We start from the raw sequence: 25,437 nt of genomic DNA, 5'->3' as shown, positions 1-25,437 counted from the left end.
TGTGGTGTAAACTAACAAAGATAGTTTGAGTTTCCAAAAATACAATTTTATTTTGTTCAAAGAAAAGGGCAACAAAATTAAAGTGCAAACAAACATACAAGATAAAACCGTTTAGCAACACTGTAACAGGGTAAACCATACTTAGGGCCCTTTGTATTCAGTTTTTATTTTATTTAATTTTTCCTGGGACTTTATCAGTGTGTATAACCACAACAACAAAAACAGGTGAAAATCAATGCAAAAAACTATTAATAATTTTTCTGGGTAAATATCGGGATTTATTTTGGTGGACGGAAAGACCGAGAGGAAAAGGTATTCAGTAGATTAATGCTTAGAATTCCGTTCATCAATGTGGTTTGCTGCAAAACTAAAACAGAACTCAAAACACAATGCCACCTCTGAGTTTAAGAAAATATATCTCTAATTCCCAAATAAAACTTTTCATTTCAATAAACAGTTTACTGTTGTAGACAGCGCTTTGTAACGGAGCGCGGAGCTGGAGTTCAGAGCAGTGGAGCTGCAGGTTTTTGCCTGGAGCTGGAACAGAGCTGGAGCACAGCTCCAAAGCCCTGGTTGTAGACTTAGAACTATTAGTCTATAAACATTTACATTTAATAATTCGGCCACACCATTTGCAGCGCATACACTCAACTTCATCCTTTTCTCCTGCTTTTGTTTTTTTAAAACTTTTGAATACTTGTGTTCAGAAACATATTCTGATACAGATTTTCATTTTCTTCCCATTTTAGTGTGTCAAATCTTTAAACCGTTATCTGCCAGCAGCTTGAAATGTGTACATGGTAGGCGTGAAATTCATCAGTACGTTCAGATGTATACGCACTTCAGAGCTTGCGTACATGCCTGTTTGTTTATTGTGTGCATCTTCTAGACTAATAATGGCCTTACTTCAACAGGCAGCTTTGCATATACGCACAGAGTAATGTATTCTTGTAATACATATGTCTCATGCAATGTATTGTATTTTCCTAATGAAACTAGTTATTTTTTTGTATATATTTGAATCCTACAAAAGTAGGATGAAAATCAGGAAAAAACTGAATAACACTTTTTGTAAAACCTGGGAACTTTTCGGTAAAGATCTGTTTAAACTGAAAACGAAGGGGCTTAACCATACTTTAAAACCTAAAGTATAAATGGAAGTAAACAGTGAACATTCATATTCACGTATGTAAAACTTATTACAGTGTAGTAAGTTGTGGCTGATCCTGTGGTTTTTGCATGTCAGTATATGTGTTGCTCTGGTTCTTGTTTTCTCTTGATGTGGCTTGGTAGGGGTAAGGATGTACATCATGCTGCCACTTGTTGTGTTGGGGAGTGTAGGGTGCACTGACCATGGAGTTTTCCAAGGATTGGAAAAGCTGCAGAGTCTGGAATGTTTGTGTCAATACTGCTCTATAGCATCTGAATTTGTTGCCTGAGCAAACCCATGATGCCCTGGTGCGTTTCTTGATGCTCATGCTTGCCCTCTGCTGCAGCAACTGCTCTCTCTATTCTTGGCCCTTCCCTATAGTCATAGTCCTGTGGCCCCTCCATGGCCTGTGTTTATGGTCCAAGGCCATAGAGGGTTGCAGGATCTTGCAGAACATATCCTCCCTACACCTCTTCTTTCTCTTCCTGATCTCTGTCAGACATTCAGCAGGCCTGGAGGGGTGATTAAAGCAGACAGACACACCATTTGATTTACAGTCACAATGGAAAGGGAAAGATTCAAAACTCCATTACATTATTCCCATAAATACCTTTAATAAGAAACGCTAATTGTCACTTTAGCTTTGGAGTGCCTCATTACAGCAGTGCTCTGAATTCAAACTATGGTGAATATGGCCTACCCTAGTGTGGAGCAGGAGTGAATTCTGCTCCATGGAAGCTTTAAACCCTGGGGACCCCTGGGTATAGGTATAGGTATAGGAAAAGTGCAGTGAATATTGGCAATATTGGCTCAGGGGGGAGGTATAGCTCAGTGGTTTGAGCATTGGCCTGCTAAACCCAGTCCTTGAAGGGGCCACTTATGGATCTGGGGCAAAAAATCTGTACTTGTCCTGCTAGTGAAGGCAGGGGGCTGGATTCGATGACCTTTCAGGGTCCTTTCAAGTTCTATGAGACAGGTATATCTCCATATATAGGCAATATTTTCACAGGCAGTGGTGATTTTGGCTGATATCCAATTCCTGAGGGTGACAAAGGCACAGTGAACTGGCATCCTGAAGCCACCTGGGCCCTAATCCTACTAGCCTGTTTACTGCAGTGGTGCCAACCAAACTCATTGCAGAGTGGCAAGGGAAAGTTTCATATCACAAGGGGAGAAACAAGGCTGCCACACCTAGAAATTCAGGAGAGGATTGCAGAGTATCTCCATGAAATTTCCATTGAGATCGCTCAAGAGGATAAAAGGAACATCCCTATTCAGATAAACAAAGTGCTTTGCATGGCTCCCTCTGCCTAGCCCCAGAAACCAAAGAATTTAAAAGCGGATGCAACTCTCCCTCTGTCTGTTCTACCTCTACCCGATCACTAGACACTGATCCGATATGGATGGTATAATTGGACTGTCATACTGCTTTTTTGAATTTATTCTCTTAATATTTTATTTTCTAACATTATACCATTAAAGTAAGCAATCAGAAATCAATGCCTTTGTTCTCTAACCATGAATATGGGATGGGTGCAATTTTTAAATGGGGAAGAAGGGCAGGAGAGGTGAGGTTTCAGGTACCGAAAAAGGAAAAAATGATTATCAGGAATAATGCATGTACACACTTACCCGAGCTCCCTTCCCCTTCATCAGCAGGCTCATCTACGTTAATCTGACAGAACTGGCTTGTCTCTGGCAGAGTTTCAGACAGCTTGTGGCATGGTTTGAGTCCCGCACAGCGCCTCCTCGCCCACCTTGCTGTCTGGGGGTCTCTGCTTCGGGTTCCTGAGAAGTGTCCAGAGTGGAAAGTGGGGTGCTGGTGGGATCACTTCCAATTATGACATGCTGTTTGTTGCAGACGTGGCAGATCTATGGAGCAGCAGCAGATTTCTTGTTGCCCTCCCTTACATTCTGGCATGCCAGGTGAAGTTCTTTTGCTTTCATGCAGCACTGTTGCTCATCCCTGTAATGCCCGAGTTTCAGCATCCCATGTGCAATATGCAAGTAGATGTTGATATTTCTGTGGCTGTTCCATAGCTGTCCTTGCACAGCCTCTTTTCCCCCACAGAATGAGGATATCCATGACTTTTTGCCTGCTCCAGGCAGGAGCATATGTATTAGCTCTGTGTGTGCATGGAGCTGACATAATCGGATACACACAACAAAGGTGAGCCGGTAGGTGTGCTCACCAAGGTGGGCAATCAGGAAAAGGCATTTCAAAAACGTACGAGGGGTTTTAAAGGTTGGTGGTGAGGCAATCTTCTGGTCTCTGTGACCGCTGGGCAGTGGAGATCAAAATTGTGACCTGAGTGGTCCCTGTCACAGGGACATTGTGAGATAGTTGCTGCTGGACTGTTAGTGTTGACACAAGTAATGTAGTGTCTACACTTGTCCTGCATTGACCTAAGTAGATTGACCATGGTTCTGTGTTGCTCAGGGAGGAGTTGTTACCGTTTTGCTGTAACCAGGTGCTTACATCAGCGAGAGACAAATTTTGGTGTACTGTATATACATGCACAACTAGGTTGATGCAGGTCAACTTAGGTTGACGTAATTCATAGTGTAGACCAGGTTTGAGAGTGGAAGAGGAATACTAGGGAGGGAGATTTGGGTGGATTGAAAGGTGTGAGTGAGAGTAAAGAGAGTTAGACCTGGCACATAGGGAGAAGCAGAATTGTGTAAAGCTTGGAAGGTAAGACCAAAAAAATCTGAACTTGACAAGGAAATCTTTAGGGAGCCAATGAAGGGATTTCAAACTAATTTGCCTTTAAACTGTTATCTGTTTTATGTTCAATAGAATGAAGCCAGCCTTTCTTTAGGGAAAGAAGAGTAGGAAAGCATGGAAGGAGTCACCCATAATGATTATCAAACTCCTCCTGTGAAATGTTCTCCGTAATCTCAGTACCCCTTGTAAAATCAATCTTCCAGGAGAATCTGTTGCCAGAACAGCTCCTCTCCATTCTGCACTCAACTGTAAGGCCAGGCAGCACTGCTTGGGAAGGCTGGATGGAAGTATTTTGTTATGATGGTGTTCTGCTATCCCTCGGCTGGTAAGACCTGGAGTCTGCAATGCAATGCTACAGAACTACATAAACCTTGGAAAGAATCACAACTACATCTTCCCCTTGTGTAACCACATTATTTTCTGCAGAGCTTCCTGGTCCCAAAAGTGGGGCAAACTTTAGAGAGCAGTTTTGGCAGGATTCTAAGCTGAGGTGATGTTTGAATGTAAGGTAATGTGAAGTCTGCAGTTCCCAAACTAAGAAACTGATGTATCTGAGACCAGTTCTTTTTTCATCATTTCACAGAGGTAGCAAGTGGGATGTGATTCTTGCAAGGTGGTGGGGGACAGCTGTTAACACAGTAATGGAGTGCAACTATTTCTTGTGTAATATTGGTGAACACTTGGTTTTAAATGTTGTTTCCATTCAAGTTAGTATTGGTTGGTTTTCCTAGTATGTTCACTGCTGAGCTCCTTTGTCTTCCTATTTGTAGTAGTTCTGTGCATATCTGTAACATCTTTCTCTCCAGGATCTCAAAGCGCATTACAAACATATAAACTTCTTAACCTCAGTAGGTCAGCATGTATTGTCCTTTTTTTTTTTAATTATAAGGAAACTGGTGCACCATGATCAACTGACTTTACCAAGATGACTCAATGAATCCATAGCATTGGTCAGTATAGAATCCAAGAGTGTTGTCTCTGTTCCCTGCAATGACCACTAGACACTTTGTCCTGTTCTTGCCCTCACATTTCATGTACTCTGTAAGTATTTGCAAAGTATTATTTTTATTGTGTGAGACATCATGTGTTTTGGCCCATAATGGAGGGAGAGTAGTCAGAGCAGGCACTCCTTCATAGATAAGAAGGTTTTGAGTGGTCAAGCCTCCTTGTAGTAGCAAGCTACTAGAACTCATTATGGCAAAAGATAGCAGCCACACCTTGATTTGTGTTGACCCCGTGAGGTATCAAGACTCTGTTCCAACACCTATCTATTAGTGGACCTCAAGGCCTAGGGCTGGCATTTTTGGGGGTGAAGAGTTTGTTGGGGTCTGTGAAGTTAGAGTTGTGTTCCTTCTGCTCTGTCAACCACTGCTATCTTCATTGATCTGACACTCTGTTTATCTGACAGAGCACTCAGTCCTGCTTCGCCAGGGAAAATTGCACAAAACAGCCCAATGCATCAGCACTTTCATTGTGTAGTGAGCTGAGCCTCTCTTCACATGGTCACATCCCCCTTTTAATCTACGACTCCATGTCCCTTTTCCAGTCCAGCCTATTTCTCTGATGTCTATTGCTGGTCTCCCTGAGCTCCTGTTTCTGTGATTTGAGTGTTTTTTGTGTGGCTTGGTGTGTTAAGACCTGCAGGACTTTAGGAAGTGGAGGTTTTGTTTGTGGGTTAGACAGTACGTGGACTTAGTGTTAGTGGTTTGTGACAGACAGAAGTGATGGCTGCGTTTAAGTTGGATTTCCTCCCAGAGATGATGGTGGACCATTGTTCCTTGAATGCCAGTCCTGTGTAAGTATTTTGTATCTTCATATCTGCTTTTTTGCTAATGCTCTTAGCTTGGAATTGCCTCGTTGGAAGTTTCTTTGCTATCTATTGTACTCCCCTTGGAGGAAAAGGTGAAAGGGCAGGAGAGTCTCAGAGCTGAATTCTAAAAGAAATCCTGGAAGTTGTTTACAGTTGATTTTTCTCCTGCTCAGAACGCATTTTCATTCCCTCTTAAATCAGTTAACCCCTTTGGGTTAGAGTTACTTGGTGGCACGCCTTACAGAATCCAGGAGAAGTCACTGTACTGATGCTCTGAAACCAGTGGCTGAAGTGCAGTGTTAGGAGACTAAGATTCCTTCCTTCTGAATGGCTTTGGGCTGCCCTCTTTTAGACAGGAATTGAATGATCTTTGAACTGTTTCTAAGGTCATATGGTGACCATGTGGATTTAGCTACCAGGAGACATGCTGTTAGTCTCTAAGGTGCCACAAGTATTCCTTGTTGTTTTTGCCCTCTTGGAGCTTCTCATGGGAGTGACACCAGAGCTGGGACCAACTGCCACAGGATAATGTATACCTATCAGTTGCTCCCCCTCAGAATTCAAGCATTGTGTAGTTCACCCCTTAATAAAATGAGTTGGGTTTTCTGGATTCTTTGAAAGGCATTAATCCCTTGCAGTGGGAGTTCTGGTGGCATGAAAGGCATTATGTCACCCCCCCTTTCCTTTTCCCAGTAAAGAGCCTTATGCTTCCCATCCTTGTGCAAACCCTTCTTAGAATGTGGGAGCACTTTATGGCAACAGTTGTCTTCCTATGTGTCTGAACCTGGCAAGTTGAAAGAGATGCCAGAATACACACAATAAATATCCAGTCCACATTTACTGGAACTTGACTGGTAATTTTGTTTTTAAAAATTCCTATGCTTAAAGACTTCTTAATAAACACTGTGGAAGAACATGACCACAAATAAGTCCAAGGTGATAAACACCTATCTTCCTTAATGTACAGTAAATAAAGAGGACAACAAAAAAACTAAAATAAGAAGACTGGCCTGGAAGGAGTGGGAGGGAGGAGGGAATCATTCCATAGTCACTGGCCCCTCTCCCCTCACCCTTCTAGATTATACATAGGGATTGTTAGCAGTTTCACCATGCTAATATCCACTGCTGTAGCAGGATATCATTTCAGGCAGTCTCCCAAAGCAACTGACCCTATATTATTTAAGGTCTTTGATACTAATAGTAAGACTCATCTTGCACTAGCTAAACAATAAGGAGCCAATGCAGATTGTTGTGTGGGATCATCAGTTGCTGGGCGCTGTTTGAGAGATCACCTAGAAGCCCGTTGAAGACCCCCATATTCAAAATCTTGTTTACTGTATTCTGATAAATTATTTCTCCTCCCTAATTGGGCCCCCAGTACTATTCCGTTAGTTTTCTCAGAATGATGGTACTTCAAGATCAATGATAAATCAATCCTGATCATCCTCTGGGACCAAATAGTGTACAAGACCAATGTGTTCATTTTCAGCCACGACCGTGACCTTGTTTTTTCCCCAGAATTTTGTTAAGAGTTTTCTGGACCCATGAGAAGCTTACTGTAATGTGAACCTCTTATGGAACTTCTAGTGTCTTCATTCTAGTCACTTTTCCTTAGGTTAAGAGGGACCTGTTTTTAAATAAAAATTTTGCTCCTCAATCATTTTTATAGTTTGTTAGTAGGTTTGCTAATACCAGGTTTTTGGCTCCTTCCCACTCCAGTTTTTCCTTGTGTCCAGTTCCGCAGTGATGGGCAATGACATTTCAGTCTTTTACACAAAAGACTTTGGTGTCCCAAATCCAGGTGGCTGATTATATGGCAGGGATCAGCAACCTTTGGCACGCAGCGGCCAGCACATCCCTCGGCCCGCGCCGCTTCCCGCAGCCCCCATTGGCCTGTGATCGGCCGAACCTGCAGACGCGGCAGGTAAACAAACCAGTGCGGCCCACCACGGTGCTAAAGGTTGCCGATCCCTGCTGTAGGAGCTAGGAGGGGAGAGACAGTCTCCAAGCTCAGAGCTCTATAGTGAGAGTGATGGCTAAATCTAAACGTTCTCTTAGTTTGCTTGGAGTGTGCAGGAGTCCTTTTAAAATACTGCTGTTGAGAGACCTTTTTCCACAGCATCATAAGCAGGCTGTTTGGAGCTGCAACATTAGTTGGTACCTAGGGAGAAGGATTAATCTAGACAGGTTGTTGGTGATGATGTAACAGAAGTTCCTCCCTGTCCTGTGCAGCTCAAAGAAAATGAATGGCACACTGGATCACCCAGATCAACCTGACCTAGATGCCATCAAGATGTTTGTGGGGCAGGTTCCACGGAGCTGGTGTGAGAAGGATCTGAGAGAACTCTTTGAACAGTATGGTGCTGTCTACGAAATTAACGTCCTGAGGGACAGGAGCCAAAACCCTCCTCAGAGCAAAGGTGAGCACTTCTATCCTTCTCAGCTGATACTTGGGTTCCCAGCTATCGTCACTTGCACTCTGTCATGCTTCATCTCTCTCCTTATTCACATGCCAAGGAGTTAACTGTAGATGTATGAATATATACACACACACAGACCTGACCTTTGTGCTCTATAAGTGCATCTGCATTCATATGTAGCTGTACTGTGATCGCATTGTGTAAATTGGGCTAGGGTGGTCAGACAAATGGGAGACCACCAAGGGAAATGGGTGTCCAAGATATGTAGCCTATTTGTTAGGTTTAGATTTCTCTTCTGAAGGACTGTAATATTCGAGGTGTAATATTTTGGATGAGATTCAAAACAAGTCTTGGTCATCTGAGCCAGCTGAAAATCGCATAGAACTCTTTTAAGAGGTTGCTAACCCCAATATCCTCGTTAAATTTCATATCAAGTAATTACATTCTCCTGCAGTTCAGTTGGATACAATATGTTTCTCTTCCTATCTTAACTGTTTTGTAGACTTTCTGTGCACTGTCAAACAACTGCTATGTTTCAATCCAGGGGTAGCTCCATTTCAGAGGTGGTGAGTCATGCCTGTAACGACAGTTTGTAAAGCACTTTGAGAAGGAAAGTTCAGAAAGTGCAGCTCACAGATATGCTTTGTATATGCCAACTAAGTAGTCTACCATAAGCATTTTTCACTTGGCTTGTGAGAGAGGGGATTTGCTATGAGATGTTTACATGTGACTAATATATGCATTTTATTTAATATTTCTGGTAAATTTCTTGAAAGGGTAAATTTTGCCAAGTATCAATAAAAACTTCCTTGTAGAGATCTATTAGGTTGCAGAAATGTCACCTATGGGAAGTGGCGAGAGCCTAATTGCTGTTGATGTTTAAAATTAAACTGAACAAATAGTGAACAATCCTGTCTTGGCTCCTGGGGATTGGAGAAGAAACTTAATAGTAGCGCTTCTTCATCTTTAACTTCTGATTCTTATATCCATCCCCTAGAGTAGCTACCTGTTTGAGACTAGCAAAACAGAATACAGTAACCTACGCTTTAACACATGCTCTCACAGGAGTACAGGCAATTTCTTTCTAGTCTGCACAGAGAGGGGATAGAGTTGTAGGTTTGGAAACTGAGGTGGTCAGGTCCTAAATCACGAATGCCACCCAGAGCCTGTGCTGATGGGAAGACAAGGGAAGAGAGAGAAAGGAATTGGAGTGAGGGAGAACACACTTCACACAGACCAGCAATTCTGCGCTGTCCCAGGGGCTTGAAGCAGGAGGAATGAACAGACTAGAAAAATGTATAGGTTTTTTTCTATCTCTAACTTCTATGATTCTGTAGTCTGCAAGCTGCATTCGGGGAGACAGAAATAGTAGAGGCTAAGGACTGCTCTATTGTCTGTGCTTAATAACTATCCTGTTTGTAACTATATCCACTTTTATAGACAAAAAGCCTGTGGGGCATCATGCGTTATTGGTTATGTTTTGGAGTTGTAACTTTTTGTATAAATAACTACAGTCATTTGAGAACTGTAGTTCTAAGCCCATCTAGTGGAGACAAATTCCATCTCAAGAGTTTATGCCCAAGACTGGAGCCTGATTAAGTTGGCAAAGAGAATATTCATCATTTGTCCACAATGCTAAGTGGAGCATTTAAAAGTCTGTATAGAGAAGGCTCAGCCCTGGTGATGCCAAGAGTTAGTCCTCACTGGGCTAGGTATCTTTGAGAGTGGCAATGACAGTATTGAACAATTACTTGCACTGGCAGAAAAATACCCTGCTTACTGGAAAAATGAGAATGTCTCTAGAAAAGTATTGTTGGGCAAGCCCAGTTGGGATGAGAGGAGAGCTCTTACGAACCTTTGAGTGTGATACAGGGACTGTTGGGCCTAGTCATTGAAGACGTCACATGTTATATTATACTTATTTTGACAGAAGTCCTATTCTAAATAGATTCAGTATTAAGCTATTGCCTTCTGTTTCCATCCATGATCCTCGTGCCTATCAAAGAGTTTGTGTTTGAGGGGTAGAAGTGGTGCACTGTGTATCCCAGTATGTCACACAGGAATTGAATATCCTTGATTTGCTTGTTTTGGGTTTGCATTGCAGGGTGCTGTTTTGTTACATTTTATACCCGTAAAGCTGCACTAGAAGCACAGAATGCTCTCCACAACATGAAGATCCTCCCAGGGGTAAGAGGCATCATGCTCTTTTAAGCATCTCTTTTGCTTATCTTTCTGTCCTGCCATTTACCCATGTTCTGAGCTCTTTGGCTTCACTGATGCACAAACATTGCCATGCTCTTCTGCATGATTATTTTAGAACATGACTTCAGAGGGAGGGGCCTTGAACTGCAAGTCATGGCAGCAGATCTCTAAGGAATTTTCAAGAGGTTTTGAGGGGAAAGGGATGGCAGGGAATTGTGTGCGCTGCATCTGGGGAACACCCTGAGGTACCCAGGGGGAATGGGGGCATATCAATATGAAAGATATAGGAAACACTCCCTGGGATCCTTTCCTAGAAATTTCTGTGGGGTTATGTCTCACCCTTCTCTAATGGCTGTGTTGGCTCCCCTCCAAGTGTTCCTTGTGGGGTAATGACAGGTTTCAGAGTAGCAGCCGTGTTAGTCTGTATCCGCAAAAAGAACAACAGGAGTACTTGTGGCACCTTAGAGACTAACAAATGCTCTAATAAATTTGTTAGTCTCTAAGGTGCCACAAGTACTCCTGTTCTTCTTTTTGTGGGGTAATGTGACTCAGCTAGGTACAGAGTGAATGTATCCAGTTTGAAATGCTCTTCTTTGGGTTTCAGATGCACCATCCCATCCAGATGAAACCAGCTGATAGTGAAAAAAATAATGGTAAGTTGCACTAAAGTCTGGTTTTTAGGGTCTCATTAATGTTGATAGGGAAATTCCAAGAAGTCCCGTCCCTCTGGGCAGCAGAGCATCTATGTGTGTGGTGAAGTTTGTGAATTAGAGAGCTGGGAGGAATTTACGCCCACAAAGGGATAAATAAATAAGGGTGAAGTTTCTAAACTTCCTGGAATCATACAGTGGCTAGCTCATTGAGATCTCTAGCTGTTACCACAGTATGAATAATAAATTCTTTATGGTGGAAATTTGTTTATTTATACACAGATACTCCATCAGCAATATCAGTAAATGCAGAAAATGCCAGAGTTAAGGTTGCATGTAACCCCCTACTTTGTCTTTTCTCCCTTGTACAACTACATTTAAATAATCTAATTACATTATCATAGACTTTTCTCAAATAATACAATAAAACAACATGCAGTAGTTCAACAGCCTTGGGTAAGAGTGTGTAGCATAGCATCTTGTAGTATTTTTTCATTTTTTTGTGCTTACTCTAATTTTATTGTCTTCATGGACCAGTATATTTATTGATTGTTTGTCACAACTGTGTGCTCAGTGCTGTATAAGACTTGGAAAGACAATCCTTGCCCCCGAGAACCTACAATTTAAAAGACAGACATAAAGAAGACAGGATGCATTGGACACCTTGGAGAAGGGAGCAACTTAGAGTTGGGGTTATCTTTATATATAAACACATTTAACTCACTACTTCTAGACATCATGGAAAGAGTAAATCTGGAGACAGTTTGAATGAGGAAGGATTGGTGACTGACTCAGTTGAGTTTGGCAGGTCATTATCTAAATAAGGAACAACCTGGAAAAGGCATGGGGATTGGAGAGAGAGAATAAAAAACAAACGGAATTTCAGGTCTTGGCGGTATTGCAGGGTAGGAGTTATGGAAGGTTTGCATGAGTCAAGATATGAGATATAGGCCATATTGGAGTTGTGTTGGCCTTGAAGGCAGGGGCAAAGAGTTTATGGGGAAACCAATTAAAAATCACACTTCTGTCTGAAAATTGTTACAAGTAACAATTGAGATTCATGTAACAAAGAGGCTAGAAAAACCATAAAGAATAAATTCAAATTTTGAAGCTGTGCTGGCTGCAACTGATTGGCAAGAGCATGAGAAAATCTTGTAATCTGAAACTATTTAGTTGGACACTGCTTGGAACATCCTTCTAAAGCACCATAGAAAGCCCACAGGAGGGAGCTTCATTCCTGTATGTCTTAGGAACGACTCAGGTGAATAAGAGCAGAGCTCTCATGCTTTGAACCTTTCCAGGTATGCTTAGCCTTCCCTACACTTTCACTGGCCAGCTAAATTAGCCAGAGTGCTGCCTTCCTTTGCTGAGCTCTGTGACAAACCCTGTGCAGAAAGTACTGTGCATAACCTGCATTTTTAAAGGTTGTAATTAGGGACCTATTATTCTGATTTTTCATAGCAGCAAAGCTTGTCACAGAATTGTGCTTCAGAAGCTGAGCTGCTTTTTTTTTTTTTTTTAAATATAATGTTTCTGGCCTTTGTGGTTGTGAAGAAAGCCTTGAAAATGTAATGTACTGCAATGATCTCTGCTTGTTTGCAGACAGCCTATAACAATAGCCCCAAGAAACATGAACTGCTCTGTTCAGCTAAATGGATTGTTAACTTAAAGATGACAATCTGTGGTGTATAATAAACTGAATATGTAAGGACAGCACACAATACAGTGTGACTATACCATAGTAAATAACATGGGGCTACTGTATTGTTATCCATTTTCATATTTAGCTCAATAAAATCATCTATTTAAAAAATTCTCTGGAGCTTGTGCAGAATTTTGAGAATTTCCTCCACAGTGCAGCAGAACCTTTCTGCAAAATTTAGGTCCAGATCACAGTAGATTACATGGGGGCTTTGTTTAATTCAATAAAATCAAGACCAAATTTCACCAGGATGCTCTGATGGCTAGTTATAGGCCACATTTAAATGCCTCATTGTTTCAGCACTAGAGAGATTCAGAAAAAAGGAGCCGTAATTTCTTTGAGAAACGAATTTTTTTCTCTCATTTACAAAATCAGCTGAACTTTGTGTGCTCAAACTATCTCTCTCACACGTAAAGTCACCATCAGGTTAGAGTCCTGTCGGAAAATTGTTTCAGGTCCAAAGGTAAATGTTTCAGAAAGTTATCAGTGTCTAGACATGAGGTGAGAGAGAAAGTTCTGCTTAGATTAGAAACTGTCAAAAAGACAATCAAGGAGTTGGGGATGAATGGTCAATTTTCAAAGTGGCAAAAGGTTAACAGTGGGGTACCTTGAGGTTCCATACTAGGTTTGGTATTGTTTATGGTCTGGAAAGCGGGTAAGCAATGAGCTAGCAAAATTTGTACATGACACAAAAAAATGGCCAGTGTGATGGCAGATAGCTCAACGGTTACTCAGTACACAGTGACAGTGAAGAAAGCAAACAAAATGTTAGGATACAAAAAGAGTGGGACAGAAGATTATACTAAAAATATAATTAATGCTGTTCAGAATTTTTCTAATGAAATTTTTTCATCAAAAATGGTCTTTTATTGGAAATTTGGGGTTTTTCAAAATTTTCTGTCTTTAAATGAAAATGTCCAAACTAAAAACAGGTTTGTTTTATTCAGGAAAACAAAAAAGAATTTTTGAATAAAAACGTTCATGAAAAAATTTGAATACATTAAAAATTGTTCCTGTTCAAAAACTGGAATGAAAATTGTTTTGAATTTTAATAAATATTTTGCAAAAAAAAGTGAACTCTTTTGATTAGCTCTGATTGTGCTCATATGGGATACTACGTTGGATTCTTATCACCTGTCTTTGAAGGGACATTGGCAGAAATAGAGGAGATTTAGGGATGAACCACGAGATTGATTAGAGGTATGGAAAGACTGCTGTATTAAGAAAGAGATTGAAAAGAAGATTGACTGTTAGGAAATGAGGTAAATGAGTGGAAACATGATACAGGTGCATAAAATAATACATAGTAACAAGAAAGTAAATCGTATTTACCCTCTCTTATAATGCAAGAACAAGGGGACATTTGATAAAACTATAAACCAACAAATTTATAACTGATCAAACAAATAAGGACGTGTCTATGATTTTGATCTTGGGTTTTTTTGTGGGGCATTCACATAATACATAACCTATGGAGCTCCTATAATTAGTTATTACTGAGTCCAAGAGCTTAGTAAGAGTCAGAAAAGGAGTAGACAGTTACATAGATAATGAACACATCTACAGTTACATTAGATAGGATAAGAAACAAAACATAAGGAATATCATACCCTGTTGACTTAGAGTGGTGGTTTTCAACCTGTGGTCCACAGACCCCAGTGGGGTCTTCAGACTATGTCTGAGATTTCCAAAGGGTCTGCACCTCCAGTTGAAATTTTTTAGGGGTCCACAAATGAAAAAAGTTTGAAAACCACTGGCTTAGATCATAAACCATCCACTAACTGACAAGGTAGTAATTATAAATAAAAGAGGACTTACTTATAATTGACCCCAGTTGCGGGGAGGGAATTAGGAAGAACTATATAAACAGCATTGAGAAGAACTCAGAACAGTCAGGAGCAATGACAGAGTGCTGCTGGAGACAGCCAGGACCCCAGCTGGAGAGCTCGGGCTGAGTTTCTGAGAGAAGCAGTCTGGTAAGCCTCCAAGGAGCAGCCTGAAAGTTTGGAGAGACTACAGACTCAGGATAGAGCGCCTGGGTAACTCCATGACTCTAAAGAGGAGAGAGTGGGGGGAACAGCTAGAGAGACTATCTGGAGAAAATTGAAGACAGCCCTCAGAAGAGAGGAGCTGTGCCCAGAGAGAGACTGTTTGAAACTTATCCTGGGGGAATTTGGTCCCCAAAAAATTAAAAATTCTGTGCACAGTATTATTAAAATTCTGCGTATTTTTTTTTTTGTAAAAATAACTATATAATCAAGCTGGTTTCAATTATTTTTGTAATTTATTTAAACTACAATACAATGGACGGAGAATGGGAGTGGGGAGCATTGGAGGAAATCACCAAACCCGCTTTGTCTAATAGTAATGTAGCTAGTATTGACCCTTTACTTCCGGTTATTAGACAACAAAAAATGCAGCCATATGCTCAGTGTTGCATCATAGGAAACTGAAGAGCAGGTGAGGGCTGGGGACTCATTTATACTGGCTATTGACCATCTCCAGAAAGGTCAGTAGCAAACAGTTCATGGAGCACATCTTGATAGGATTTTTTTTTTTTCAGTCCAAAAATTTAGACCAGTTCTAATCACTAAAGCACCATAAGCATTTATAGGGCCATACTGTTGTTTACAATAAGGCTCCTTTACACCACTCTGGCAATGTAAAAGAGGCTTAAAATTTTCACTCCTGTTTTATACTCCTGGGGGAATTCACTAAGAACAGTGGAACAATTCACTAAGCAGGCAGGCTGCTACATTCTGCTCTGCCTGAGGGAATAGAGCCTGCCCCACGCTTACCTCTTCAGAAACGCCCCAAAGCCCTGCCCCTTCACACCGAGCGTGCCGAAATAGCATGTGAGAGGGACAGAGTGTCTGTCTCTCACACACACGACTGCCCAACAGCCCCAACCCCGTGGTAATTTATGTCTCCACCGTCTGCTCTGGGTGCTCAAACCAACCTGCTTGCACTGCCAGGGAGGGAGTGCATGACTGCTCTTGTGGCTTCCCTTTGCTTCCCCATCAGATGTCATTTTTCTGCAGGGAAACAAAGAAATCTGCAAGGGCCATGAATTCTGCGCAAGCACAGTGACGCAGATTTCCCCCGAGTAGAAACTGTAAAATAGCCAGACCTCAGAGAGGTGGAACTGTGACACCAGCAAGAGTCTGGGAAGAAAGACTGTTTTTAAGTTCTCATGTTAACAAACTAGTGTTTGAGAAAGAGTGCTAATATGTGACTTGTATTGAGAAGTTCCATGGAGGACAGACACTGCAGAACCACCCAAGACCAGTAGCGAGCATGGCAGAATGAGCGAATACATCTATATCCCCTTCAACCAAGCTCTCTCTGTAGTAAGAGTTCAGTTCAATCCCCCACATTCAAAAGGCTTGGAAGGGAGGAACAAGCATTCAGCACATTATTATTTATTAATGTAATTAAAATATAAAACACTTGTAGGCTCCTTTCAGCTTCACTAGAAATGTTCTATGTGCATTCTCTTAAATGAGTAAAATCTCATTACTTGGAATAGGTGGGAGTTTGACTGGACAAATCCCTAGAGATTTCTACTGCAGGGAACAATCTTGCACTGCCAAGTGAGGGGGAGAGGGGTTTGACTAAATGAGAACCCATAGTCTTCCTCAATCTAATTGCTGATCCCTTTAACCTCTCTTTCTCTGAGTTGATACTCAGTGCTTTATCACCCTGAGTATCTCTTATTGCAGGAACACTGCTCTTTCAGCCTCTGATTTCAACCACTAGAGTAGCTGGGTAATATGAAGAAGGCTTACTGAAACCATGAGAGCTCTGAAGTTCCCTGCTTGATGTGAGTGCTATGTTACTGTAATGTCAAGGCTTCTTTCCTTTGATTCCTCAGCAGTGGAAGATAGAAAGCTGTTTATTGGGATGATCTCCAAGAAGTGCAATGAAAATGACATCCGGGTGATGTTCTCCTCCTTTGGGCAGATTGAGGAATGCAGGATATTACGGGGCCCAGATGGCCTGAGCCGAGGTAAGCACAAAGCATCCCTGACAGTTCAAGATTTTCCTCTGGACTCTTTCCCCTGCACCTCAAGATCAGATTTCAGCTATATCTGTGATTGGTAGGGTGCTTCAGCCCTGGGGGCATTTTCCTTTGTTTGCCTTCAGTTGTTGAGATGAATCTGGGGGTGAGTTTGATTCTTTCTGCCCTCTCCCCAGGTTGTGCATTTGTGACTTTTACAACAAGAGCCATGGCACAAACAGCAATCAAAGCAATGCACCAAGCACAGACCATGGAGGTAAGATAAACCTTTTTGGAGGTGTTGGGGATAGGCTGCACCACACGGAGATCATAAAGCTTGATGGGTGGGGGGAGAGGGGATCTTTGGAGTTAGAGTTTTCCTGACAGTGGGTCTTGGACTGAAAGATTTATTAAATATTTTAGCAAATAGTAAAAGTCAATACAAACTAGAATGAAAAGCAGCTGAGATTTTGAACATTTGAGGTAGGAGGGGCAACTTCATATGTACGGGGGGAGAGCACGCCATTCGCATAGGTTTGTGCCATATTTATGCAGTTGCTTGGGAGGTTGTAACCATTTGAACTGCTATTTGCAGGGTTGCTCTTCTCCCATCGTGGTGAAATTTGCAGATACGCAGAAGGACAAAGAGCAGAAACGTATTGCTCAGCAACTCCAGCAGCAGATGCAACAGATAAGCGCTGCCTCTGTATGGGGAAACCTGGCTGGTCTGAACACACTTGGACCCCAATACTTAGCAGTGAGTTTCCTGTGTGGGTTCTACCAATCTGCCTATCTAAGATGCTTATATAGGCCTCCTCACCGTCCTATTTGAGCATGTCACAATCTTCAATGTATTTATATTCACTACATTCCTGTGAGGGAAGTAATGTTATTCCCCATTTTACAGATGGGGAGCTGAGGCATAGAGATACTGTAACTTGCCCAAAGTCACCTGCTGGGAAGATTTTCTCCTTAGGTTAGCTTCTCTTGAGTACTTTACATGTCTGTAATTTCAAGCCCCTTTTCAGTTTTGTCTGCCATCAAAGTTGTTGTATTCATCTCCCATTCTTTGTTCTCCAGCATTTATTACATTACTCTTATTATTTATTTCCAGTGACACCCACAAATGTCTTAGGTGCTGTACAAACAGAAAAGAATCTGATCCTTACCCAAAGAGCTCACAATTTAAAACTCCAATAAACAGGCAGGCAGAGACTAGATGTAGTGAATAGTGGTTCAGCATATATAGCGTTTTATAACAAAAAATGACAAACTAAATTATTCTTCAAGCTTATTGTCACCAATCTTCTCAGTTGTTTGGCTTTGCTGGGTTCAAAGGGGAGGAATGTCTCTCACATCACTGCTCTGGCTCTTGTGTGGGACTTCAAGGGGCTTGGGGGATTCTCCTCATGTGGTTACAGTGTGGGAGGTAGAGAAGGGTGAAATTTTCACCTCGTTCTGGCTGTGATGTATTGCAGGAGGTGGGGGAAATTTCCCTTTACGCTATTGCTTTGGATTTGTTGAAGTGGGGTTTCTTTGTGACAGCACTCTAGCTATGGAGAAAAGGGCAGGAATTCCCCCTAAATGGCATGCTGGCTGTGGCTCAGTCTGAACATGATGGGGATTCCTCTCATGATGGTCCTCTTGCTGTAGCTGAAGAATGTGGAGGGCATTCCCCACACCCTGGCACTCTGGCTTCAGTGTAATGTCTTTGTGTGGTTGGCAATCACACTGTGCTAGCACTCTAACTGTAGTATAGGGCATGAGGGGGGATTCCCTTAGCAGTGGCACTCTGGCTGTGGTACTTAAGGAGGATTCTCCTTACACACACACACACACACACACACATCTATGCCAGTCTTTTGGACTGGGTGCATGGATGATGTGGATTCCTTTTGTGCCAGTACTCTGTCCATAGTGTATGGAGAAATCATCATAAGGAAAGCTCTTTGGCTATGGCGTGGTGTGTGAATTGAGGATTCTTCTTATGCTGGTGCTTTGGCTGTAGCATGATGCATGGGCAATGGGAATTCCCCTTATGGCGGCGCTCTGGCTGTGGTGTGGTGCAGTTTCTCCCAGAAGCAGAGCCAGCCCTCACTCTCACTCTTATTTTGTTTTTTGGTGTAATGTCTAGCTTTATTTGCAGCTCCTTCAGCAGACAGCAGCTGCCTCATCTGGGAACCTGAACACATTGAGCAGTCTCCACCCAATGGGAGGTGAGTGTTTCACCTGAAGGCAGGTTCAATACTAGGGTTACCATATTTCAGCAAGAAAAAAAGAGGACGGGAGGAGCCCCGCCCTAGCCCCGCCCCTGCCCCTCCCACTTCCCGCCCCCCCAGAACCGCCAACCCTCCCCCCGTTCCTTGTCCCCTGACTGCCCCCTCCTGGGACCCCTGCCCCTAACTGCCCCCCAGGACTCCACTCCCTATCTAAGCCTCCCTGCCTCTTGTCCCCTGACTGCCCCAACCCTTATCCACACCCCCACCCCCAGACAGACCCCTGGGACTCCCACGCCCCATCCAACCACTCCCCACCCCCTGACAGCCCCCCCCCAGAACTCCCGACCCATCTAAACCCCTCTGCTCCCTGTCCCCTGACTGCTCCGATCCATCTCCCCACCCCTGCCACCTGACAGCCCCCCCCCAGAACTCCCAAACACTCCCCCCCTGCTCCTTGTCCCCTGACTGCCCCCTCCTGGGACCCCTGCTCCTAACTGCCCTCCAGAACCCCACCCCCTACCTAAGACTCCCTGTTCCTTGTCCCCTAACTGCCCCCTCCTAAGACCCCCCCCCCCCAACTGCCCCCCAGGACCCTACCCCCTACCTGTACCCTGACTGCCCAAAACTTTCTCCACTCCCCCCAAAAAGCCCCCCCCCGTTTCTTGACTGCCACCTCCAGAACCTTCCTGCCCCCTGGCCCCCTTACCCTGCTGCTCAGAACAGGGTGTTGGGCTCTGTGCCAGCCGAACACGTGGCTGAGCTCCCCAGCACAACAAAACCCGGTCCCTGGCCCTGCACAACAAAACCCGGTCCCTGGCCCTGCACAGTGCTGCCGGACTGGGCTGCAAGGGAGCTGCCGGCTCAGAATGCAGGGCGGATCCGGCACCCCTACAGCTGCTCCTGAGTCCAGCCCGGGACTTCCCTGCAGCCCTCCCAGCCGCTCGCTCTGCTCTGCCGGGGGGAAATCCCGGACATTGTGAGTGCTTTACAAATTCCCCCCGGACGCTATTTTTAGCACAAAAAGGAGGACATGTCCGGGTAAATCCGGACGAATGGTAACCCTATCAATACCAAAATAGAGGAGAGGCAGTGGTGATCTAGTAGTGAAGGAAGCCAAAAGGCTGCTGACATATCTGCCTCCTTTGTGAAGAGTAGTCCTGAGTTACTCCCCACTGCACAGGAGAGAGAGGGATTATGAGGTACCCAGCCCTGCAGTTACAAATCTGCATGCGAGGATGTTCTCCTTTGAGTTTAGTTAGCAATGGTTCCCTGGAAGTTGCGATGTGCTCTCAGGATCCACCCTACCGCTGATGGGCATGTTTTTGAGTAAATGTTTGTCTTCCTTCATGAGCAGAGAGGCAGGGAACTCCAGATTTTCTTGAAAGTAGAGATGTGTCTGAAGCATCACATGCTGAAATAAACACTTCTGCATATATTGAATTGATAGAACATTCTCTGAGGCTTTTAATTTAAATTATTTTCTTATAAGAAAGAAATTAAATGGATAAAATGTAGAAAGTGCTATTGTAAGAAAGGTGACTTGTAAAAGTGGCCTTTCATTCAGGATATCTGCTACCCATGCATTTGAGTCATCTGTCTGATATTTCTCTGTAGAGCCAATGCAGCTACAGAGGAGGGAAATGTCTCATGTTTTAATAAAATGAGCCAAATTCCTCACTGGGGGCTGTAAGCCAGGATCCACACCAATTGCAGCTACTACAGTGGAGTCATAAAGAAGAGTTCTGTGGGGAGCTGAGTCCTAGACCATTTAGGGATTTGTAGATAATGAAAAAGATCTTGAATTGTGACTGAAAGTAGTTTGGCAGCCAGTGCCCTCATGGAAGAAGAAAAATAATGAAAACCAGCTTAGTACCACCAACCACCCTGCCAGATCCTGCAGGCTGGAGGCTACATGTCATAATAAACCATGTTGAAAGCTGTTAATAGATCTATCATTAAATTCAACAGTTAGGAAAGCGAAAGTTATGGTCCCAGCATTGCATAGACATATTAAGCCATTAAAATTATCTCCATATACTGTACAGTCATGCAAAACACTATGTGCATTATGTGAATAGAGGCCAAGTTAACAATGTGAATTAATTTTGAATGCCCTGATTTGTGTGTGCATACACTTAGCTGTAACACATTAATGAGAAGGAGCTTATGGAAAATAGTATATTGTAGTCCCTTCTGCATCTTGTAGAAAGTTGGACTTAAAGCCAGTATGTCAGTTCTCACCCTAGGGTCTGACTCTAAGGTACAGTCTATCCATTCTAGGTTTTTTCACAGCTCTTAGTTAAAGACATGAACCTGTCAGGTACCAATCTGCACCATCTTGTGGAAGCAAAAAATTACTAGGGCTGTCAAGCAATTACAATTTTATATCTTGATTAATTGCACAATTAAAAAAATTAATCGCAATTAATCGCACGATTAATTGTGCTATTAAACAATAATTGAATACCACTTATTTAAATATTTTTGGATGTTTTCTACATTTTCAAATATATTGATTTAAATTACAACACAGAATACAAAGTGTACAGTGCTCACTTTATATTTATTTTTGATTACAAGTATTTGCACTGTAAAAAATAGTATTTTTCAATTCACCAAATACAAATACTGTAATGCAATTTCTTTATCATGAAAGTTGAACGTATAAATATAGAATTGAGTACAAAAAAACTTGAATCCAAAAATAAAACAATGAAAAATTTTAGAGCCTGCAAGTCCACTCAGTCCTACTGCTTGTTCAGCCAACCACTCAGACAAACAAGTTTGTTTACATTTTCAGGAGATAATGCTGCCTGCCTCTTATTTACAATGTTACCTGAAAGAGAGAACAGGTGTTCTGATGGCACTGTTGTAGCCGGCGTCACAAGATATTTATGTGCCAGATGTGCTAAAGATTCATATGTCCCTTCATGCTTCAACTACCATTCAAGTGGACGTGCGTCCATGCTGATGATGGGTTCTGCTCAATAACCATTCAAAGCAGTGCGGACCGACAGGTGTTCATTTTCATTATCGAGTCAGATGCCACCAGCAGAAGGTTGATTTTCTTTTTTGGTGGTTCGAGTTCTATAGTTTTCGCATCGGAGTGTTGCTCTTTTAAGACTTCTGAAAGCATGCTTTACAACTCGTCCCTCTTAGATTTGGAAGGCACTTCAGAATCTTAAGCCTTGGGTCGAGTGCTGTAGCCATTTTGAGAAATCTCACACTGGTATCTTCTTAGCGTTTTGTCAAAGCTGCTGTGAAAGTATTCTTAAAACGAACATGTGCTGGGTCATCATCCGAGGCTGCCATAACATGAAATATATGGCAGCATGCGGGTAAAACAGAGCAGGAGACCTACCGTTCTCCCCCAAGGAGTTCAGTCAAAAATTTAATTAATGCATTATTTTTTTAACAAGCATGATCAGCATGGACATCTGGAATGGCGACCGAAACATGAAGGGGCATACAAATGTTTAGCATATCTGGCACATAAATACCTTGCAACGCCGGCTACAAAAGTGCCATGCGAACGCCTGTTCTCACTTTCAGGTGACATTTTAAATAAGAAGCCGGCAGCAGTATCGCCCGTAAATGTAAACAAACTTATTTGTCTTAGCAATTGGCTGAACAAGAAATAGGACTGAGTGGACTTGTAGGCTTTAAAGTTTTACATTGTTTTGTTTTTGAGTGCAGTTATGTAACAAAAAAATGTACATTTGTAAGTTACAGTTTCACAATAGAGATTGCACTGTAGTACTTGTATAAGGTGAATTGAAAAATAAATTGTTTTTTGTTTATCATTTTTACAGTGCAAGTATTTGTAATAAAAAAATAATATAAAGTGAGCACTGTATACTTTGTATTTTGTGTTGCAATAGAAATAAATATATTTGAAAATGTAGAAAACATCCAAAATATTTATAAACTTTAATTGGTATTCTATTGTTTAAGTGTGCAATTAATCACGATTAATTTTTTTTTTTTAGTTAATCGCATGAGTTTACTGCAATTCATCGACAGCCCTAGAAATTACCTGATCAGCTTAACTAATATTCTCTTTCCTCCTTCCCCACTTCCTCTCAGGATCTGGGATCCTAGAGCCAGTGTTAGGGCTTTCTCCCAGTGAAATATCCCCAGAGCTTGAGAGGAGACAGTCCTCAAAGAATAGAATGGAAGTTTGGCTTTGAGTGAGTGCAGCTAAAGGAAATGTTGAGAAGGTCTCTTGTGTATAAACCCTGTACCTGAATTGTTTTATTTTTATTTTAATAGTTTATAGTGTGCCCATTGCCACTGTGTGACATGCCGGGATGCAAACATCTATTTAGAATTGCCCACAGTTGGTAGCAGATCCTTCACTCTATTAACCATCCAAGAAACAAGAACAGAGAAAGAAAATGCCTTGGTTTAGACCAGTAGTTCTAAACTGTGGTCTGCAGAGCATATGCTGTTGGTCACTGATGCTGATTAGAAGCAGGTCAAAATGAGGAGGAGCCACCCTAGCTGCCCATAAAAATTGCCATCATAGCCTCTCAATCCCACAGCATCCATGTGGCAAAGAAACGAAGTGGATTTGTGCAATTGGGAATGGGAGTGGTGTGTCCAGAAGATTCTTTGTCTAGTAAATTATGGTCCATGTTATTAAAAAAGTCTGAGAACCTCTGTTTTGGATATATCTGGCAAAGGTATGGCTGAAACAAGGAGCCTTGCTTCATGCACTGAAAGCAGATTCCCCAGTTTGGGACCCTTCATTCAGAATGCACAGTCCTCCCTGTACACTTCAACGGAGATTATCTTCAGAAGGGTAGATAATCAGGTAGCCAAGTCCCAAATTATATCCAGACTCATTCCAAACGCCTAATCATTTCAGGTGCCCTTCTCTGAACCTTTTCTAATGCCAGTATATCTTTTTTGAGATGAGGAGACCACATCTGTACGCAGTATTCAAGATGTGGGCGTACCATGGATTTATATAAGGGCAATAAGATATTCTCCGTCTTATTCTCTATCTCTTTTTTAATGATTCCTAACATCCTGTTTGCTTTTTTGACTGACGCTGCACACTGTGTGGATGTCTTCAGAGAACTATCCACGATCACTCCTGACTAGTTGTAGCTAAATTAGCCCCCATCATATTGTATGTATAGTTGGGGTTATTTTTTCCAATGTGCATTACTTTACATTTATCCACATTAAATTTCATTTGCCATTTTGTTGCCCAATCACTTAGTTTTGTGAGATCTTTTTGAAATTCTTCACTGTCTGCTTTGGTCTTAACTATCTTGAGCAGTTTAGTATTGTCTGCAAACTTTGCCACCTCACTGTTTACCCCTTTCTCCGGATAGTTTATGAATAATTTGAATAGGATTGGTCCTAGGACTGACCCTTGGGGAACACCACTAGTTACCCCTCTCCATTATGAAAATTTACCATTTATTCCTACCCTTTTGTTCCCTGTCTTTTAACCAGTTCTCAATCCATGAAAGGATGTTCCCTCTAATCCCATGACCACTTAATTTACATAAGAGCCTTTGGTGAGGGACCTTGTCAAAGGCTTTCTGGAAATCATTAACACTATGTCCATTGGATCCCCCTTGTCCACATGTTTGTTGATCCCTTCAGAGAACTCTAATAGATTAGTAAGACATGATTTCCCTTTACGCAAACCATGTTGACTTTTGCCCAGCAATTTACATTCTTCTATGTGTCTGACAATTTTATTCTTTACTATTGTTTCAACTAATTTGCCCGGTACTGACGTTAGACTTAACGGTCTGTAATTGCCAGGATCACCTCTAGAGCCCTTTTAAAATATTGGCGTTACATTAGCTATCTTCCAGTCATTGGGTACAGAAGCTGATTTAAACGACAGGTTACAAACCATAGTTAATAGTTCCACAATTTCACATTTGAGTTCTTTCAGAACTCTTGGGTGAATGCCATCTGGTAATTACAATGTAAATGGGACAAACTGCTTAGCACCTATCCTCAAGAAATACAAGTGATCAGGAGGATTATTGATGTGTATATCATGTTTGTTCTATGTGAACTTTTTTTAAAGATGTTTAAGTTGTTTTTTTAAATACAGATATATAAACTGAGTTCTTTGGGGCAAGGAGTATGTGTTACCATGTACTTGCACAGCACTCAGCACAATGGGGCACTAAACCTGACTCAGGCATCTGAGTGCAAGTGTAAGACCAACAAGAACATAACTTAGTTTTATATTCATTTGGGTTTTGGGAATGAGTTACTTGGGGTTGACACGAGGGGAGAGGAAGGGATTGGAGGAGTAGGTAAAAGTAGATGGGCGGAAGAAACAAGGGTGAGAAGCAAAATATATAGGGAAATTTGGATTGGGCACCTGAGGGATTAGTGTAGTAGAAACGGGGCGAGATGAAGGGAGACTAGCAAGCAGTGACAATACAGCAGTTATGCCAGTGTTACATGAATGATTTATGTCTGGAGACTCAGCAGACTCTCCTGGCTGCTGCTGTTACTATGTGGAGTGTGTGTAGGGAGGTCACTGGTCTTCCAGGTTCCTTTGGGCCTGGGG

At 42.2% G+C, this 25,437-nt stretch overlaps 1 protein-coding gene across 6 annotated transcripts in view; it reads left to right on the top strand.

Moving 5' to 3' along the window:
* Window positions 1-25,437, top strand: part of CELF1 (CUGBP Elav-like family member 1) — a 93,988-nt gene that overhangs the window by 45,792 nt on the left and 22,759 nt on the right. For 4 of the 6 annotated variants that reach the window (XM_054025742.1, XM_054025741.1, XM_054025746.1 and 1 more), the window contains 7 exons: window positions 7,921-8,108; window positions 10,213-10,295; window positions 10,915-10,963; window positions 16,537-16,671; window positions 16,860-16,939; window positions 17,258-17,419; window positions 18,797-18,878. In XM_054025742.1, the coding sequence (XP_053881717.1) occupies window positions 7,921-8,108; window positions 10,213-10,295; window positions 10,915-10,963; window positions 16,537-16,671; window positions 16,860-16,939; window positions 17,258-17,419; window positions 18,797-18,878 (779 nt within the window). The remainder of the gene's footprint in view (window positions 1-7,920; window positions 8,109-10,212; window positions 10,296-10,914; window positions 10,964-16,536; window positions 16,672-16,859; window positions 16,940-17,257; window positions 17,420-18,796; window positions 18,879-25,437) is intronic. The other 2 variants (XM_054025745.1, XM_054025744.1) reach the window with 1 other exon arrangement.

The sequence above is a fragment of the Malaclemys terrapin genome, chromosome 4 (assembly GCF_027887155.1).
Source record: "Malaclemys terrapin pileata isolate rMalTer1 chromosome 4, rMalTer1.hap1, whole genome shotgun sequence".
NCBI classification, from domain to species: Eukaryota; Metazoa; Chordata; order Testudines; family Emydidae; genus Malaclemys; species Malaclemys terrapin.
This window is presented reverse-complemented; position numbering and strand designations above follow the sequence as displayed.